The sequence below is a fragment of the Melospiza melodia genome, chromosome 6 (genome assembly GCF_035770615.1).
Source record: "Melospiza melodia melodia isolate bMelMel2 chromosome 6, bMelMel2.pri, whole genome shotgun sequence".
Classification (NCBI taxonomy): Eukaryota; Metazoa; Chordata; class Aves; order Passeriformes; family Passerellidae; genus Melospiza; species Melospiza melodia.
The window spans coordinates 10,989,365-11,010,846 of NC_086199.1; the positions used below are offsets into that span (position 1 = coordinate 10,989,365).

The 21,482-nt window shown below is 44.3% G+C and overlaps 1 protein-coding gene across 1 annotated transcript in view; it reads right to left on the reverse strand.

The window, feature by feature from the left end:
• The window catches only part of RCOR1 (REST corepressor 1), an 81,945-nt gene that overhangs the window by 20,070 nt on the left and 40,393 nt on the right, over positions 1-21,482 (reverse strand). The window contains exons 3-4 of the mRNA XM_063159925.1: positions 21,189-21,272; positions 3,470-3,522 (exon numbers count right to left, since the gene is read on the reverse strand). Of these exons, the coding sequence (XP_063015995.1) occupies positions 3,470-3,522; positions 21,189-21,272 (137 nt within the window). The remainder of the gene's footprint in view (positions 1-3,469; positions 3,523-21,188; positions 21,273-21,482) is intronic.

Here is a 21,482-nt window from a genome sequence, read left to right on the forward strand (position 1 = left end):
CTCACACATTCTGGGGGCTGCTCTTTTGTTCCCTTGAGAGAACAAGGGAACAAAACGAGAGACCAAAATGAGAGACCTCATTTTGCTGTTGCAGTCTCTGCTTCTCAGTTCCAAAGTGCTGTGCTGTGCTTCACCACCTGCAAACCCTTCCTCTTCTGCTGTCTCTGAGACACTCGTGCTCAGCCCCCCTCTCCTAGGGCTCCACAGCCCCTGTGTGTTGTGACACAACACTACCCCTGGCATGCCAGCAAACACTGCAAGTCATTTTGGGAAGGCCTGACTCTGCAGAGCTAAAAACCAGCCTTTCACAATTGCTGTGAAGTGAAAACAACCCCTAACATGCTGAGTAAAACGTAAGAGTAACCCTCTCATCATATGCAAACTCAGCTCAGGTTTCACAGCCATAGTTACCCTTAGCTAGTAGTTTCACCCTGGCTGCCCAGCATTACAAAATCCCTCCAAAATCGGGGTTTCCCCATTACTTTGCTATGCAAAAAAGTAGTTCCTTTATGGGATCTCACACCCCTGAGATACTGCAGAGAGCATGCATATAAATGTTAATGTTAGCCCAGATCCTACTGGACTCACAGTGCTGCCTGGACACCTTCTCCCTTCTGCCATCACACAGAACAAGCAGTAATAATCTCAGTTCTAGCACAGTCACTTGAGATGTCACAGAAGCCACACAGCCGTTCTGGCAAGGATGGGTCAAAGAAACTATTCTGCAGTCATGAAGGACTGAGTTTCCTCTCCCCTGACAATCTCATTCAGCTTCAAATATATATCTATCCAACATCTCTATGAGGAAACAAGGGATAAACAAGGAGTGAGACATTTTAGGAGGGCAGGGCAGCATTATATAGCACTGAGGTGTTAGTGAGGACTAAGGGAAGAGCTGCTTATATAAAGCAAGAGGTAAACAAGAAGATTTTCCTTATAGGCTTTTTTAAGAGGAGATCAGTATTCATCTCCCACCTGTGCTGCCCTGGAAGAACTCTGCACTCTTAGGTGAGCACAGGGCCTTCCCAGGCTCCTTTGTCCCAGGGTGTCTGACAAAGGCTGGCAGGGAAGGCCAGGTCACAGCCAGACTTACTGTGGTGCTTCTAGAAGTCTGACACTACTACAGCACAGCACAACAACCCACAGCTGTAGTTCCTGCCCTGCCAGAGCTCACTGGCCTGTGGGGAGCCTGCCCTTTGCCTGGCCAGGCTGCAGGGACTCCCAGCAGCACAGCCCTGAGCCTCCAGCCATGATCCAACAGCAGCAAAGCCAAGAGCAGGGCACTGAGCCATGGGCAAGGGGAGTGAAAGGACAGGGATGGAGCTGGGCTGGCACGGATCGGGCAGCTGGACAGGAACCTGCTGGGCAGAGCAGCACCAGCCAGCACACACCCCAGCACCCTGCCAGCAGCTCCCACCCCCTGCAGCACACTGGCACATCCCAGCCTTTAAAGAGATGTTTGGGGCAGTGGGCACAGGTGGGAAAAAGGCAATCTCTGTAGATGACTGTCAGCCAAGCCCCCTGGACAGAGGAGCAAAGTGACTGGCTGTCAGGGAATGCACGTGTGGGACAGGGCTGCCTTGGCCAGCAGAGCCCACAGACAGTGGCCAATTGCTAAAGTGAGCTTTTACTGGCTTCCAGGGAGTCTGTATCAGCTTGTCCAGTTACTCAGCCAACAGCAACGCTGATGATACCTGCTGAAGACAGGGTTTCCCTTGGTGACACAAATAATCATCCTGATTTGAAAGCCTTGACACTTGTCCCTGTAATACAAAATGAATGTGTGCCTTCCAGAACAACAAAACCTAGATCCTCTCCAGTTATTTCCTGAAAATGCCTAGCACAGCTCTCTAGGAAATCCCAAAGGACATGGCAAACATGTTTAACTCCAGAGTATTATGTGAGAGTGCTACAGAAGGAATGAGAAAATTTTTAGGAGCAGGGACACTTTCACAAGCTGCTCAGTCACTTTATGCTCTGATATGGCAAGTCATGCAACTTCTGTACACAGAGGGGGAGAGAAAAATGGAGAAAAAGACTCAAAGGAATGAGTGGGAGGTCTGTATTTTCAACATTAAAATTAATGCAAATCTCTGTTAGCTAAATTTAATTTTTTCAAACCACAAGAATTCAGTGGGTTTTTTTTTTAAATCACAAGCTTCATTTTCATCAGTCTTCTGTATCAGTCTTTCCTTTCCAAACAACACTTCTCCACTAAAATAATGAAACCCATTTTTACTATTCCAAGACCATCTCTCTTGGCAAATGTTATCCACAATAACCAATACTAGGGTATACCAATATCAGCTGAAGGGAGTTACCATCTTTATTTTCATTTTAAGTTCACAGCCTTTTGATGTCTTCACATTCACTTGATTGCTGTTTTCTGCTTTTAGAAACTACAATTATCAAGCCTGATGATTCCTGGTTTTGCCAGAAATTTTGCTGGCTATCTCAACCTCAGTATTCTTGTTCAGCAAGAAGTCTTTCTGAGCATGAGTATCAACCACTGAAAGTCTGACTCAAGGATGACAGCAGAATCATTTACATAGAAGCCCTTTCCCATCCCAAGTATTTGTTTCTATGCTCACAGCCTCTGCCTGAACAATTTCATAAACTTTCAGGTTTTTGTACTTGTAGAGACAGTATATGATTTGCCAATACACTGAGTTGTGAGATTCCCTGCCTTCCCTTTCCGAGCAAGTATGAGTGCATGAGGAAACTCCACAGAATTCAGACACAAGTTTCCCAGGCACAAATCTACTCATCTCCCCAGCAAGTTTTGAAATCATTGTCAGTTAACACAGGAAAGATTAGTAGACAATCCTAGACCACAGGGAACAAAGGAGAGGTCTGTTCCTCACACCAGGATTTCCAGCCCTAAGTTACAGGTCATGGCTAAGGTCAGTGGCCACTGGCAAAGTCATCCCCTGTTTACTGCACTGACAGGCAAGGTGCTCATCTGTGAAATGCAAAATGATTTGCAGCACAGTTTTAAGGTAAATAACTGTGGGTATCAGTTTGCCTCAGAAAAGCACATGATGGTTCAATAGCTCATTAATAACTGGCAAGACATCCATGAAGCAGAGACAGAGCAGTCAGCTGGAAACTGCAGTGCAATCAGGCAGCTGTCCAAAGATAAGCCAATCTTTTTAACATTGTTTAGGGGGTCTGAAAGTGCTCAAGAAGCAGTCACCAGAGGAAGCATAATACTCATGGCCAGACTCCATTAGAAATGATAATGCTTTTGTTTTTCTCCTTCTTTTTGACTCTTGATGTAAAACTAGGGGTAAACTCTGTATCCACAGAGTACAGGCTACTATCAGGGACAGTCAATTCTGGGACAAGTACTAGAGGAAAAAACATAGAAGGTACAGAAACAAAAAAGCAGTTCTAGGCAGTCACTTGAAGTCATGTTTGAATACTTGCTGAAAAATATTTTAAAATAAAGTACTCAAAGGGTTGTTACCTGCTCCATATTGTATCCATGCTTCTCTTTAGCAATGGCAATATATTCATCCACTGAAAAACAAAGAGAAGGTGTAAGTGCATTTCATATAATGATCTCATCTCCCCTTTTCTTTCCCAATCTAAAACCCAGATCTGCAGCTCTGACTTCAGCCCTCCACAGAGAACTTTCATGAACAGCTCCTGTTTCCAACAATTCAGGAACAGAAGAAAATGTAAGAAAAACAAGCCACCAGACAAACTATGTATTCTCCTTAAGCCTAAATGATCCATGATATCCAATCCAGTCCCAGTACTTCTGAAACACAGCCTATAGTACTTCAGAACTTGTTCATCAAAACTGTAGACATGACTGTGTCAGCTGCTTTTTGGGGTGAGTGTTCATTTTGTGGTGGGTTTTTTATTGGTTGGTTGGTGGTGATTTTTTTAATAGACCCAAATTAGTTGTTTTCTTAAGGAAAAACATCCCCAGACACAATCCATGCCTTCCAATACTGCCTGAATCCTAGTGTTGCACAACCACTGCAGATTTCTTGGTAAGTTTTTCATTTCTTAACTCTCAGCAATTTTTATCTTGGACCAAACCCCACACTCTTGTATCATTATGCCCCATGAGCTTTTAATCTTTACAATGTGAACGTGCACTGGGAAGTTACATTTTGTATAGTGGGACTAAACCAAATGTCTTCACTCAGAGTGACTGAGCCCACATTATGTCCAACAGCATCTATTTGAGAGGAATAGACCAAAGTTAGTAGCAGTGGTGGTGTTGTGAAGACTGTGTGCCCTTGTGTCTGATCATTATTAACCACACTGTAATGATAGTAACACCCTTGAAAACAAATTAATCCAAAAGGTGAGACTCCCGCTTCACCTTTTACAGGTTGCCTGTACAGTCCCCAATAACATGCTAGTAGTACCCTCACCTAAAACTGATACACACAGCCAAAGTTTTCATCCTTATACAAAAATCAGACTTCACAATGAGTCACACAGCAATGAACTCAAAAATCATTCCCCCTTCTTTTTCTACAGATACCCAGGGAAGGATGAAAGCAAGTTACAGTGCTGAGCACCAGACTCAGGGAGAGCATACACAGCAAGGAAATGGTTCTGTGTGCTCTGCAGCTAAGGAAGCCACATTTCCCACAGTCTGGGCCTCAAATGTGCTTCTTGCCTATTTTCTATCTTTATGAACACTTTTATGGAATAGCATAGTATTCTTTAAAGCTTTTCCATCAAGCTGGGACAGTCCTCAATTATTCCTTCAGCTTATTAAGTAAGCTATAAGCTCAAAAGGTACTGTGAAAACAGAAAGGATAAATCAGAAAACACACAGCAGGAGAGCAGCAGCCTCTTATTTTCAACTTGTCATTAATAATAAGAATTTAGATCTAGGTACTTAAAAGTAGACATCCCATGTTTAGACCAGCCAATATGACATGGGATAGAAATCACAGACCTTCACATGAAAAGTACAAAAACTTTGCATTACTTTTTACAAAAATATGTTGGAAAAGAGGGACTTGTTAAGTGCCCTACAAAAGTACATAAGAATATTAATACAGCCACATGTTGTGCCAGGAGAAGAGCATGCTATAAACACAAGCACAGCTCCACATTAGCAAGGACATTCCATGAGGTTCTTGTCCTTCCAGGCTCCCACCTGCACACCATGGCAACTCCCTACAGGTGCTGCTGACAAACCTGTACATTGCTCCATGTTTTAGATCCACTCAGTAAATGTTTTATTAGCCTGTTGGAAAAAGGTCTAGCCACAACCATTCATTTGCATTACTACAACACAAACACATCTGTCTCTCTAAGTCAACAAATTATTTCTAAGAACCACGTTGAACTGAGATGAAAATCATCCATTCTTGCAAACAACCTTTTCTTGTACAAGGGAAACATAATAAAATAGTTGCAAAGGCAGTGGAGGTGCTTGGGACAATGACCAACTTCCTAGGCTGAATCTGCTGCATTGCCTAATAGAACATCCTGAGGGCTACCAATGCCTAGTACAAACCCTGAAAATCAGCTTCACCACAGAAGAGAAAAAAAAAAAAACAACTTGCAAAACCACATCACAAGCAGAGAACATGATCCAGAAGAGGCATAGAGGGTAAAGAGGGACAGAGAAGGGAACTGCCTCATATATACACCATCCCTTCCCTCCACATGCCCAGTGGGGCAGGGAACCTCAGCAGGATGGGGGGCAGAACAGCAACTTCAGGTGCCTCCAGAGTTACAAAACCAAATCAAGAGCAAAGGCTGCCAGGAAACCCTATATGCAGCATTTCCCTATAGTTCAGCTAAATGCTCTCTGCTTCCTTAAAAAACAGATATTGCACATGCAGTGTTATATATTTAGTTTAAGGAGGACATGAAGGAAGGAGGAGGGAAAGGAGCTGAATTCTCTCAAGTCCAAGGCTGAATTAAGCTCCTGAATGCTAAGTACTACTGCATTAACTACCCTGCTTTCACTGTGCAAAGATCTACAGCTCCTCATTTGACTTCAGCATCTGATCCTTTAATACATACAGAGAAGAGATGAGGTTGTTCTCCTTTCTAGCATATTATCCTTCTTATGCCTGATGTTAAGTAACGAAAACACACTTGCTCCCCAAAAAATCATTACAGCCTTTTCTCTCCTAACTAAGCAACAATATTAGCAAGGTCCCCACATATAATTTCCCTTCCAACAAGGCAATACACCACTGAGTCAAACAGTAGATTGTGAGTGACAAGACAATATGAAAGTAAGCTTTCAGGGAAAGATGCTTTTACTGTCATGGTAGGCTCTGTAACACCTCAGTGTTGTATCTCATTGTTACAGTGGAGAAAGAGAAAAGAAGAATAAGAAAAAGGCAATAAGGCAGTAAACTGACCGTGAGCACACAGCAGTAGTACTCCTGAACACTAAAAGAGCATCTGTGGGCGAAGGACAGACAAGGAGTACACCACCACGCTGTCACCTTGGCTTGTTTCCTGCCTGCTTACTGCCCCTCCTGCTCGTCATTTCTTGGCTAATTGTGAGCTCACTGGCTCTGATGCTGGCACCAGAGGAATGACAGTCCCCTGAGCAATCCTTCCGATCGCTCTTTCTTTACCTTCCCCCTCCATATGAAGTAGGCAAGGAAGAGCACGGCACCAGCTGAGTCACAGGATCCCTTCAGTCTCCCATACCAGTAAAGCCTGGAATTGCCACAAGCTCAATGCTTCACATGCCACACCAGATAAATAAGTGTCCTCTTCCATCCCTGCCTTCCCTCTGCACCTCCAGCAAGCACAGGGCAGCGGGCACGGGGAATTGTGCTCGCTGTGTTTCAGTGGCATTCATTCAGTCACGCTCGGTGTGTAACCCAGCAATCTGCTTAGACATCACAGGAGCCTGGGGCAGAGCCCTGCTTACACCACAGAGACAGCTTGCCAGCACAGCTCTGAGCTGCTTTCCAGAAGAGAACAAGCAAGAGCAGCAGAGCAATCCCAGCCCATTTCCCCCAGCATATAATACACCACCAAGCACTCTTCTTACCAGCATAACTTTTTCCTGAACAGGGCAGGTAAGAGCATCCTCACCTCCCATCCAACTCATCTCCTTACACCAGAAAGATATTTCAACACAGACCAGGCCAAAAATACAATGAAACTTGAATACAGACAGTTGTGTGACAGGAGATGCATTGCTCCTCTGAAGGCTCTTGTTGCTACTAGAAACCAGATGGGGGGAGGGACAGACAAGAGAACCATAAAATGTATTTCTTCACCTACTTGGCTACATTTCTTCTCTTATGTGCATTTTAGCTGGGTTGGGGTGAGCAGGATCCCTCTGTCCACCCCACACCCAAAATGGAGTGAGCATTGGCCCAAAGAGCCCCTTCCTACAGCCAGTCATGCTCAGGAAAGCAGGAGTAGCACAAAAGGCAGGGATGCAAAGGGAACAGAGCCTCACATACACACTGTCACCAGCAAAGAGGGGCACAGAGTGCTCAGATGCTACAAGACATCTCCCAGATAAGAGGTAACTGAAGGACCCTGGCACTAAGACAGCCAAAGAGGTAAGGGAAATGGAAGGGAGTGGCAAAGGAAGCACAGAAAGATGTTTCCTGCCCTCTAGAGAGGGGAGTTTGACCAAAATGGTGCCCTTAACTCCCTGAATTGTTTTCTTGTTCCCAGCCAGCTTTCTCATAAAGATTTGCCTTTTGCTAACTCACCTCCCTGCAAAAATTCCTCACCAGAGGCAAAAGAAAGAGAAACCTCTTGGCTGACACAGGGAAGGAAGAAAAAAGAGCAAACAACTGCATTGCTGATTTTCAGTCCCACATCCTTGAACAGTGAATTGAGACGTAAAACATGAGCATTTATTTCAGGAGGGCGGGAGAACTGTGAAAAGAGAAATGCCTGAAAAGAATGACTCCCCTTATCACCATTTGATTACATTTCAATCTCTGAGTGGGTCCTTGTGAAGAATTTCTCCCCCCACCCAAATTGCTTGTCAATGACCCCACAAGAATCACATTGTGTTCAGCAGAGGCAATGACTCCAAGGCAGGTTTGCAGCATGAGTGAGTGTGCTAAAGCCTATAGAAAGCAACAGGAATGCAGAGGTAGAGCTGTTGCTGCAACCTCAGTTCACCCCTATTACTAGGGTACTGCAGGAGCTCTGCACACTTTGCATATTATGTGATGCAATACCCTGGCAGAAGAGGGTGAAATGAGGACAAAAGCAGCATCCTTTGCAGCCTCAGTAATGTGCTTCACAGGGTTTGATCAATGCTGGAACCTGCAAGGAATTCTGGATGTTGCCATACATCTTTCCCTCCCCTCCATCTCCCCTGAGAATAGGGAAAAAAAAAAATGAAAGGAAAAAAAAAAAAGAGATAGTCAAGACCCAAAATAAATCTATACTATATAAAGAAAATAAAGCCATGTAGACACGTGAAACTTTTCCAAATTCCAAAACACAATTATGACGGTAGGCAAACAACGGAGCAGTTTTCGCCTGGCCGATGACAGCGAGCAGCTGCATTGCCGCGCCGCTGCCCCGCAAGGGCACCCGTGGAACGCTCCTGCCACCTCGTGGCCCCAGCTCGGCACACAAAGCTGCCAAAGGCACAGCAGCCCGCTCAACCTGCTCCCTAAAGTTAGCTGCAACTGGAAACGGGGGAGGCAGGCAAAAACCCCCAACAAAATCACTTAAATGAAACTAAACTCCACCTGATCTCGGAGGTCGTTCTAACCTTAATTATTCTGAGCTTCTATTCAAAAGGTTCTTATGCCTTGGAAAAGCTATTTTCTCTTCTTGGTAAGATGTGATGTAACAGGCAGGAGAAGAGAGGGAGACAGAGCACAGAGGTGCTTTGTGTCCTGTGCTGACCCACCTGGGCAGGCACACAGCTTCCTTTATCACCTTTTCTAGGATCAGAGAGTGCTAGTTACACAGACACAAAGGCTACTTAAAAACCTCTTCACACAACTGAAGGCACAAGAGGATTTGGGCTTCAAGTCCACTGCATCTGCAGCAGATGAGGATAAAGTGTGGATGCAACTGCAAGGCAAAGGAGAAGTTACCCCTTACCTGGAGAAGCTTTCTTGGATAGGACCAAGAGAAAATATGCTGGAGCAGGACATGGTAACTTGACTCATGGGATTCCACAGAATCTATCAACCTCCCACCCTGTTGCTCAGATTTTACTTCTGTACCAAGGGTCACAGGGTACCAGTGCATTAGAAGTCTCCTAGGGCCACAGGACCAGACTAAGCCGTCCTATCTTCCATCCACCTCCTTCCACTTGTGAGCACAGGCACCTGCCTGGAATCCCAGGGACCCACACTGGCACACTGTGCCACCCAAAAGCTCTTTCCCAGCACATCAGTTTCCTCCCCAAGCACGCAGTTTAAGGCATACAGGCACTGAGTGATGGCTGGCAGCATGGAGATGCTCTGACCTCCTAGGAGGAGCAGTCCTGGACTGTCCTGTCACCAGCCCTACCCACACAGGCTGCCCCTTTGTCCTGTGCCAGCTCTGCAGCCACTCAAGGCACTGACCACCACCAAAGCTGAGAGCTACTCATAGAAGTTTTATATGACTGTGTAGCATATAAAAATCTCTTTTATTGGGAGGTTGCACAAGCCTGAGAAATGATGAGCCCTCCTAGTTTCAGCAAGGAATGAGACTGACTCAAGCCAAAAGTGAGACTCATTCCTTGCCCCAGCACAGTACAGTGGCAGGGATAATCAGGCAGGTAGGAACAGGTCTACATAAACTTGCACTGGTGAGGAAAAATCTGTTCACAGAACCACACCTGGAGCATAGAAACTGCAGCCTGAGAGAGAATAAATCAAGGAATAAAATAGAGTGCTCCACTGCTGGGAGATTTATCCCTTTAAAAACCCTAATACCTACCAAGAGTTTCCTTTGTCACACAAAGGCAATCGGTCCCTAAGCAGTGCACACTAATAAACTAAAAAGAAACACTGTATTTCCTACCTCCTTTTTTATTATTTTTAATACTGCTCTTTGCATGGCCTGCACCTAAGGACAAGTTCAAAGCTGAAACCTCAGTGATGGTTAAAGACACCACTCATCTGCCTTTAGATTTTGCTTCACCAGCTAGAAAGCTGTACTACAGACACTATGAACTGACTAATTAACATCATTTTTGTGGCTTGCCAAAACTATTTAAACTCTTTACTAAGGAAGGCCTTTTGTTAGTACACACGTAACTTTTAAAGCCTTTACCAATGGATGTTCCTTCCTGAAGCTGCACCCTCTGCTGACACCATCACACCATGAAAAGTCTCTAAAAACAGCATGTACACAGGGCAGTGTGTTAATGAGGACTGCCAGAAGGGAAGCCAGATGGGTGATGCTCTCTGCTGCTGCTCTCTCCTTCAGAAGGGCCATGTGGATGCCCATAGTAAGGACATGCACAGAGGATCCTCTGAGAAAAAAGAATGCTTCTTACACATCCATCACACTCAACCTACAGTCAGAACTTTGCTCTGCCATAGCAAATGAGTTAGGTTTAGCATAGTCTGCCATAGCAAATGAGTTAGCTTTAGCATAGTCTGCCATAGCAAATGAGTTAGCTTTAGCATAGTCTGCCATAGCAAATGAGTTAGCTTTAGCATAGTCTGCCATAGCAAATGAACACCACTTTACTGGAGGAATGGCACAGGTTTAAATATCTACAGAGCCCTGGGTACCACAAACCCAGATGTTGCCAGATGTGCTACAGAAAACTATGAGAGAGATCTGACAAGGCAGTAACATAGAGGAAATATTGTCTTTGGGATCTAGCACAGAACAGGAAGAGCCAAATGAGATAACCATGGGACCTAAACTGTGACCATATGAAATCCAAGCATGGCTATCATTTAGCACTGCAAGCCTGATCCTAAATCAGACACAGACATTGGACTGTATTAAATGTAATTATCAGAGCAATTGATATTGGGTTTAAAGCCCATGTGAGAAACAGAACACATTAGCTTCTGGCAGGGAGCAAACATTCATTCCCACGTATGACAACAAGTTACAAGACAGGATAAATGCATTCAGAAAACACTGAAACAACAAAGTAAGTTTATGGCAGAATAGCTCTTTGCATTATTCAGTACAGTGTTCTCAATTCAGTCCGAGAAGCTCTAAAGCCAGATTTATTCTGCTGTCAAACTTTGGCTTGAGTTCACTCCACTAGGAGGTCACAGCCTAGGATTATACACTTCAACTACAGGCAGCATCACAACCAAGCAACTCAAGTAGCAACTTGAGCATTATCAACACAGTTGTGGCAAGAGGTAGATTGTTAAATAAAATATAATCATTGTTCAGTGCAGGGGATTCTAACCTGGGTTAGAAGTAACTCCTTTGCACAGATTTTTGCATAGAAATTATCATGTTCACTCCTTGAGAATGCCTGATCCAGTGAATGCTTTCCAAAAGCCATATTTGCCAATTTGAAAATAAACAAACACCCCAACAAACACCACCACCACCACACCAATCTGATACACACTAATGACACAATCAGTATGGGAGGCCACAGAGTCAGGTTACTAGCAATCCCATACAAGGTTTCAGAACCCTGCCTAGGAACATTCTCATCTCTTCATCCACATCATGCTTTATACATTGAAATTCTTGGTCTGCAAAACAGTCAGCAGGAATACTATAAAACTTCATTGAGCAACCTGCTGCCAACCAGCTTCAGAAGCCACCAAGGAATATCCAGACTGAAAACACTCTAAAGAGAGTGAAACCTTCCACAAGGTCAGTTTTCCAACCTCAAAGAGATTTTGAAAGCTCCTAAAAACCAGAACTATAATATTCTCTGCTGTTGGAGGAATGCAGACTAACGAAAGCCCTGTAACAGAGTCAGGCTTCCTAAAGAGCATGTGTAACTCCACTTCCCCACAACACAGGGTCTTTGTGCAGCACGAGGGAACATGCACAAGGGGCATGCAGGAGCAGAATAGCCATCAGGTTAAATTACAGCTCATTATTATTGTTACTGATAATAAGGCCTGTGACAAGAAAGGAGAAGCCACGCTGACTCCCTTTATATTGGACACAAAAGCAAAAGAAATGATCAATTTGTCCCATGGCTACCTCCTTGAGGGATGCCACTTGGGCAGAAAGGAAGCATCAGACAAGCCAGCAGTCAGCAAGAGGAAGGAGACAAGTCTGAGTCACACAGTTGCTGCCCTCAGCAGATGGGCATCACCCCACCACAGGCAGGTCAGCCTTTGGGAGACACTAACATTCAGTGCATCCCTTCTTGCACTTATCTGCTTCCTATAGGCTTAGAAGCAGAAGAGGTACAAAGCTGTGTCTGACCTCTCTAAGAAGTCCATGCAGAAAGACAGCAAAGTTCCACAGCCAGACCTTGAATGACATAATCCTTACAGTAGCCTCTAAACCAAAGCAGTAGTGTTATGCTGAGGGATATTATGGCAATAAAATACTGCCAAATTAAGTTGTTTTAGAAAAAATTGAGTTACAGATTCATAGAGCACATGCTGAAACTTGGATTATATGCAGGCTCTCAGCCCTCAAGGCTGACCCTAAGACACTCTGTGGAAAAGCCTATGATAAATCAATGTTACTAAACAGACCCTGGAATATGAGTGGTGGGTTACCACAGTTTTAGTCAGGAGTTAGAAACCCAGTCCTTACTGAGAAGTTAGTATGTATTTATATTACCACTAATGCTTGCAATGCTAGAAAATTCACTACAACCCTACCACAATTTGAACCTGCACAAGAAGCACATGAACAGGGAAGGAACTTAAGGTAGAGTGCAAAAGTAAGAGTACAGGAAAATTAAGTAGTAGGAGTGGTTCCTAATTAGAGCAAATGATGCCACAGCAAACACATAACAATGAGGGAAGCTCTGGCACATGTCCTGGAGAAAGCCAAGCTGCTCTGCCTCCTGCACTAGCAGGTCTGTAAAGGTCACACTTGGCAGCACATGAACTCATCACAGCAAGCTGTTAGTGCTATGACCTCCTCAAGCATTCCTCCATGAAGACATCTCCCACAAGAGCTCCTCCCTGCCTGTGCACAGCTTCCATCACATACCTATAAACACGCATTTGCTGACTAACTTTGCTCTCAGGAAAAAAATTAAAAAAAAAAAAAACATAGAAAGTTACGCTCAGTTTTCTGACCCTTCCTAATTTTTGCTCACAGCTACCATAAGAGACCAGACAAAACAACCCAGTCCTCTGCAATGCCCCAAGCCTGCCATTCCCAGCAGCACTGGGGCACACTCAGCCCGTCCCAGGGCAGGGCCAGGCAGGGTGAAGCAGCTGCAGCTCCTCCTTCTCGTCATACTGGTCCTACAACTCACACAGCGCCCATCAGGCTGGCTAAGGCTGCTCCCAAACCAATTTCAGATCAAGGCTCGCTGCCAGCTAACTCTGAGCACAGCCATCATCACTCCATTACATCCACGCCATCCTGTCTCTAAACTTCTCTCAGGAAAAGCTTCCCCGGAGCCCAGCACCGGCTCGATCCCGCAGCAGCATTTCAAAGTGGGTCAGCCTGACACGATCAGAGCAGGCCTGGATCACACTGCAGGGAAAAGGAGGCACTAACAGGTGGCAGGAGAGAACAAGGCACATGAAGAAACTGGTGACTGCCTCCCCCTCCCAGCACAGCAGCAACAATTCCTCCAGGAAAACACAGCTACCTTAGATAAGACATCCTTATCTTGGATAGTCTCCAACACATTCTCTTCTTCAGGCTTTTTTTTGTTTGTGGGCTTTGAGGGAAAAAAAAAACCAAAACAAAACAAAAACCAATCCACTGTACCTTTGTTGCAATCCATCCAAATATGCACCCTAGTTCTCTCAAACTAAATTGCTTTCCTGACTCCACTACTGTGAAAGGGTTAAAAATTCATCTTAATTTAAATATGCATTCAGGATGCAGATACATCAACCTGCAGCAATAATGATGAAAGAACTGCTCTGAGATTTCCAGACAGAGCTGCAACAGCAGCTAGCACAGCAGATGACAAACAAAGGGGAAACTGCAGCTAAGTTAGAGGCAACTCAGCCATTTCAGGGATACACCCACAGCCTTTGAATTCTGGTTATCATCTTTTTGCTATTCATAATATGCTACTATAAGCATCAAAAGTTGCCTTAGTTAAAACTAAAAATTGCATTCCTTCACCTTTGTCTTTTGAGCATTTTCTGAAGTGCAGTGACTGCAGCTGCTGGGAAGAGTGGTCATGACATTTATATTATTTCTATTGTATTTCTATTTTATATTATTCATTTTTATTATTTCTACAGCTAAATTCAAGCAGAACCTTAAATTAAACACTAATTCTTTCATTTCTGAATTCATGGAAATGCATTCTTCAGCTACTGTATTTACATCCAAGCTTCACAGCTGCCAGGTTCGCTGCATGACATGAAATTTGGATTAGGGATAAACATAAACCCAATTCTGCTTCTACATTAATCCTTTTTGCTGCCACTGGGACAGACAACAAACTGATATTTCTAGGTAAGGAGCACACACAAACGGCACAAACCTAAGTTTGGATTTTTTTGCCATCTTTACTTGAGCAACAAAAGGTCAGCATGTACCTTCAGGAGACAATCACAGCTCCTGAAGTCCACCCCTTAGAGACCTAGCAGCTCTTTTTTCAGTACTCATACATACTACTACCAAAAAAACAAGGAAACCAACACCTCAACAAGTAAAAGCTTGGACACAAACAAGCAGAAAAATCCCAAAACAGAAGCACCACTACACATACATCTTCCTCCACAACCTCCCTCAGCCCTCAGCCAACTGCAAAAAAACCCCCAACTATAGCCTCAGCTGAGAGTTCAACAACACTTTTTTCTCTCTGGTAGCAAAGCCCAAGCAGCTCCTACTCTCCCATCCCTGGCCAAGGTAGCTGCACTTTCACTGAGCATCAACACAACCTTTTGTGGAATCACAAACCAGGTCATGACAGAGGACAGAGCGGAGAGTGGATTCAAAATAAAACAACAATTTCAACTGTTTCAAGGACTTTGATTAGGGAATGATGGAGAGGAGGGATTTAAGAACAGCTTTTCTGATACAAGACATATCCTCTGCCTCACTGCTGCTGCCTGAGGAAGGGTGCCTGTGTGCTGGGGAGGACGTGGCTCTCAAATATCCCTGAAGCAATATTCCCTTCCATTTTAAATACATCCTGTACATAGGGGCTTTATTTTCTAAAAGGGAGATTTTAAGATCAGCACTTTCCCCAGACTACACTCTCCCATTTGTGGTTTTCTGCTCATAGTTATTTATTGCACTCTACACCCCATGGAAAATGAGAGCTAATGACGATGTGACAGAGTCACATGTTCACAGAACTCACAGGGCAAAATAAGTAAGCCAAGGGGAAAGGCTATGTCCAAACATTAGCTCTTCCTAAAACAGCTATGGCCAGACACACACTGAAAACAGAGACCAGCTACACAAATCATGACCAGACACATGCAATAAACCTTAGAAGACATTTTCATGTTCTTTATTCTGATAAGTCATTTTAAATTAGAGAATAGACAAAACAGATTCCCAAGCTCGCTCAACAATCTCTTTGGAAGAAAAACTAGTTATCCAGAGCCCATTTTATGCAAAGACTAACCCTTGAACTAAAGCAAGAGACAGACTCTGGCCACTCAAACCTGCAACCTGTCCTCAGAAATTCTGGCATTCACCATCACAACAGAGAGGAGCCAAAATTCACTTGCACCCTAAGAAGGCTGCTGACACACTAAGACCAGGGCACACTTAAAAATGTTGTTGGGACATGGGCTTTTCAAATCCTGAATGCCAACTTGTAACTTCTTAGGGTGGAGCACCACCAACTCCCAAGCAGTTACCCAGCCTGTGGCACAGCTAACTAAACCTTGCCCATCCAAACACCACAGGGTTAATATCTTCAGTAACCATAGCAACCAGCACTTCTTCCTCCATCAGAGCCTCAGCTGGCACATTACTGCCTTCCCAGCATCAGGTTTTGCAGCACATTTAGGGACTGCTTCCTTTCCCCCCAGCCACAGGGTGTGGCCAGGCACATTGGGAGGACATCGGAGCACTCAGCCGTTTCACCTAATTCTGGCATTTCTCTGTCCCCGTGTCCCCTGGTGGTTCTACTTCCCCCCCACAGAGGGAAGGGAGATGTGTGAATTCCCCCAATGTGCATCAAGGCAGGCACAATGTAAAGCAGGGAGCCAGCTGCAGCCTCAAAAGAGGAGATGCCACAGGATAACACAGGAAGGGACTGGTGAATGCTGAAGGTGGCAATGCCAATCAGCCATCAGGTTAAATGGAAGCAGCACTGCAAGACCAGAAGATCCAGCTGCCATCCATGACCCAGTGTCCCACAGGTATTAGGAACAGTGATTGCCTGCTCATGACACCCCATAAACTGTAAATCCACTGGAGATATCCACCAAGATATCAGTGAGAAAACAAAACTCCCATCTAGCAGCACATGTATTCTGTCAAGAAGAGAGACAAAATATTAGTTTCAAAGCAGAGCTTATCACTAGCAAAACAACACATCTTCTTTTCTTGTGTGCACCTCTGAACTGCAGATGCATAAAAGCAATAATCACATCCTAGCCTCTCTCCTGGTGCCATGCCCTACTCCTGGGCAGCTGCTGCATGCCAACACTTGCTCACTTCTAAACCAACCCAAAGTCATTTATTTGGTTCCACTCACTGGTGTGCTTGGCACAGAGAGAGACACTGCTGTTTTATTAATAGCTTCATGCTGGCCCAGCTCGATCCTGTGCAGGGTTTCCACAGCATCATTACAATGCATTTTTCACTATCTCCCCTCCTCCTTCACCACGTGCCACTCCAAGACAGCAGATGCCTGTCTTCCACCTAGCTGTTCCTGCTCCTCAATGTCACCTTGCTCAAGGCATCATTCTTCCTCCTGTGTCCTTCCCCACCCTCTGTGACAGAGTCCCAGCACAGCCAGAACAGCTGCCCTCCAAGGCACCAAGGCCACAGAGCCTCTTGGGAGTCTCACCTGGACAGCAAGCTCTTTGTGAGAGGTGTGACCCAGCCACAGCACAGGGTATTTGGAGCAGAACTAGAAGGGGAGCAGTTATTTTAAGTCCAAATGTTCAGTTCCTGCATAGTGACATTTCTTTCTTTCATCTTCAAAAGAGAAAGGACAAACTTCTAGTTTTGGGCTACCTTTGTGACTACTATGGTGGCACTGCTATGCAAGTGACCCCTCAAAGGCACAAGTCTAGCAGCAGATATGGACCATGTTGGCAGCATTCAACTCTGGTACTAATATGGGCAAGGCAGTAAGTGGTTTGTACCCAGGATTAATGGTTAGCAAGGCAGAGGATTAAAAAAAAAAAAAAATCAGCAATATACCAACACATACTTTTGCTTTCATGTTCTCTTAACACATCCATCATTTCATGACATCCAGGCAAAAGGTTTCTCCAGTGTAATTAAAACATTTCTCCAGCACACAGGGTGCATGGGACCCCAACAAGCTTTTAACTAATTGTGAGAGCCTGGAGCATCAGGTGTGCAGATATCCACCAGGTCTTGGCTGACACACTGGTCTTGCTGGGATTCATTTCAGCAGCTTACAGGAGACCCTCCCACAACCTCCAACAGTTTAGCCAGCCCACTGCCAAACCCATCAGGTGCACTGCTCTGAGCACTGTCACAGATCTGCTCAGTGGTTTTTAGCACAGATTCCCCTTTAACAAGGGTGGGTTGCACAAGTTCCACTGATTGCACAGAACTCTCCTGCTCACAAGAGCTACAGCTCACTCTGAAAAAGAGCTGATTGTGCTGCTTCCATCTTCTTGCAGAGCCTCAGCCACAGGAACAGAGAAGAGCTCTGTGATTCTCAGGCACAGGATGGATTCAAGGCTTTGGAGTACAAACAAAAGAAACCACAGGTACCAATGGGTGCTGACTGGAAGGATTTGTTCACCCACACTTCAGCCTGAGAAGCAGCATTGAAATGGATGTGTTAGCTGGGACTCACCAATGTACAGCCCAAGGGGCTACACCAACCTCCTGGAGACCAGAGGAGAACTCCTTCCACTTGCAATTTCACATTGCCAATGAATGATCTCCCCCACCAAAGATAATACATCACAAAAATCCATGGTTTAAAAAGGCATCAAGAAATACAAGAATTCGTCACTTCCCTGGATAACTTCCAGTAGTCAATCTCCAAAAACAACCTCCACACACTTGGACATTTCATTTCAGTCTGTGTGGGCTTATTTTGCAGCCATCTATTTGTATTATGTGTGTCTCTTATTATGTCAAAATTTCTCTTTGAGAGAATAATTGACAATAGTCCCCCCTTTCAATCTCTTTTCATAAGCTAAACAGATGGGAGTTTGCTTCAGCTTCTGTTTCCAAATTGTTCCAGCAGCTCCTGTCTCCACCCTTTTCTCAGTTTTTAAACACTAAAGGCAAGGTTCATTCCCCTGAATGCTGCTGGGTGGAGAGGCAGTTCAGTGGCTACCTCACTCATTACACCCACACCATCTTCTGGGTCAAGCAGGACACTGGGAAGCTTTGCTGAATTACCTGCCCACAGTTTCCCCAAAATTGCTCTCTAAGCCATTTCCTTCCAAACCCCAGGCTGGATGCAGAAAGCCAGAGATCTCAGTACTGAGATTCACAACCCTGCAGTTGGTCATTAAGAGCCCATTGCTTTGGCAGCAGGCCAAGTGAGGAAAAGACCCAAAGCACTCCACAAGACTGTCAGTAGCATTAATTTTATTTACCATCCTGTCAGTCTACAGGCTCATCCACGATTCCATATCAATTCCCACATCACTGATGGAAATGCTGATCATCATTAGTCCTCTCACACATCCCCCTGGATGACATTTAATTTGGATTCACTATAACGATGCCAAGACTTGTCAGTGAACTTGAGGGATACTGGAGAGACCTCCTGGCTCCTGATGTTATTTCACCACAAACCAAAAAGCAGATTAGAGAACTCAGCTTGTGATACATTTAGTAAGTGCTCTACAGCCATTGCAGAGTACTGGTGTTTTGGAGGAAATTCCCATCCTTTGCAAGGAAGGGAATCAGGCTCTCATGCAATCAGTGCCTAACAGCTCTCTTGAATACATTAGAGCAATAAACTTATTTCTACCAATCAATCCATTTTTAGTTTCAAAAAAACAAAAGCTCCTACCTTCAGCAGGTTTGTTTTTTTCACAGCTCATTTTTAACAAGTGCCAGATAGAGACAGGAATACCTGATTCCTTTCAAAAGGATCAGCTCAGATTGACACAAAACAAAGCTATGACCAACCAGCCCCCACCCTGTTCTCTCATTCCCTGCACAGCTGCCCTCTTCCCATCTGCCACCCCAAGGTCCCCTCAGCCACTCTCACAATGCTCCTTTGGATTTTTACTATTACTAGATACCTAATTTCTTAACTCCATCCCTCTGTATCAAATAGGCACCTGGGAGGTATTTTTTGTGCCATGTATGGTGCACTAACCTCATACTTCACTTCCCCAAACTCCAAATGAGTATTACTATTTTTTTGCTATACAGCAAGCAAAAACACCTTCTCTTTTGGAAGGTGAACTCACTAGTGAGTCTTACACTCTTACTAAAATATTCAAAATTTTGAGAAACTCATTCTAGCCCCCATCTTATATTCACATTGTTTTCCCCAACTCTTTCACTGTACTAAAAGATAACTGCCACCTAGTTTTTATTTATCAATGTCAAACTACTTTTTAAATTACCCTTTATGTTAATGACATCTTCTTAGCAGATATTATATCCCCTCTAGGCTCTCTGAGTATATTTCTGTGCCAATTACCGCAGAACATTCAGTTGAGAATTATTTTACTCAATTCCTCCTTTTCTTCCTCCATTCTATTTTCCCTCTTCAAGAAATCAGTTTCCTATCAGGCAGGAGTTAAAGGTTCCAAAGCTGAGCTGAGATTCAAAAGACATTCAGACTTGAGAAGGCAGCTACAGGAATCCTGTGTCAGACAGCCCATGAACAGTCACTCTTCTGGGTGGTGGCAACTATTTCTAGCTGTTATACCTCTTAAGAGGTTTCTAATAACTGTCAAATACATTCCTCTCCTCATCAGTCTTATTTATTTCAGCATCCAATAGCCAGCAGGGAGCAGACAAGGAGAGAAGGCAAACATGATCCTTGCAAAGCCTTTTTTATCTGCAGATCAGCACCATCATCGTTCTGTAACTTAAGGGGTAACTTGCTCAGTGAACAAATGCCCCAGGGCAGAGCACAGGCCCTCCATGACAAAGCCAGTTGCTGCAGAGTCTCTGCTGCCTTAATTTGCAAATGCCACTACATCTTCACATGTGCCTTAGCATGCATCCCAGCCTTGGGTCTACAGGAAAATCAGGTATTCACTTAATAGTGCCACCACAAGAACTGCAGAGGAACAGGAATGCATGATTCTCATTCCTGGCCCCCAAAATCAGAAACAAGGTATAAGCACAAAGTCAAAATAAGCTCTTTTCAGCTGCCTCCCCCCAAAGCGCTTAGGTTTAGTTACTGCATTCAAACCGCAGCCCTTTAATCAAGGAGCCCTACTTATTCATGAGGAGAACTGTAGCTAGACAAGCCTTTCAAACACAGGCTCTGCCATCTGGCAGCAGCACTGAGACTTGTTCCCAGACACACACAGAGCGCTGGTAATTGCCCTCACGTGGACTTGCAAGGCACTGCAATTGTTCTGGAATTTAAAACCTCCATGGGCTCCAGATGTGGATTTGTCTTTGTGGAGGAAAAGGTACTACTAATTATCAAGTATTTCCCGGACCCCCCAGCCCCAAGCACTTTTCATTTTGCTCTCCCCCTTTATTTCTGTGGTCTTCTACAGCACCAACAGCAAAAAAAAAAAAAAAAAAAAGTCAATTCTGTAGGTCTGCAGATCAGTAGCTTAAAAAATTCATACCATGGAATAATGTTTGTCACATTTCTCTTGCTTTCCCTGTCCCCGTGGATTTGACACTGAGCAACTGCCCAGTGGAGAACAAAGATCATCTGGGGATTGCTTTGTAGGCTTTCCTTTCTTCAAATTAATTTTAATTCATAATGGAAAGGTCACAGACATAAGCTCTCTACCAAAAGTGGCAACTTTGCATTCTTCAAGTGATACATGTAAGGAAAGAAGGGAATAAAAGTAGTGGAAGAGACTTACATTTTGCTTCAGACAGATTCTGGTTAGGTGACCAGACCAGCATGCCGAGATTCTCTCTCTCCTGACTTCGCCTTGCAAGTTTGGCTTAAGAGAAAACAGACACAAACCAAGTTACAGAGAAAGTAATTTCAGATGCAAAATGGATACAAAAACGACTTATCACACATCTGCAACTTTTAATCAAGATATAAAACCCATCCACAGAGTTAAAACCCCATCCTCCCATTCAGACCTGAGGCTTTTCCTTGTTTCTTCAATGCATCGGCCTCCATATAACATGACAGACACTGCACA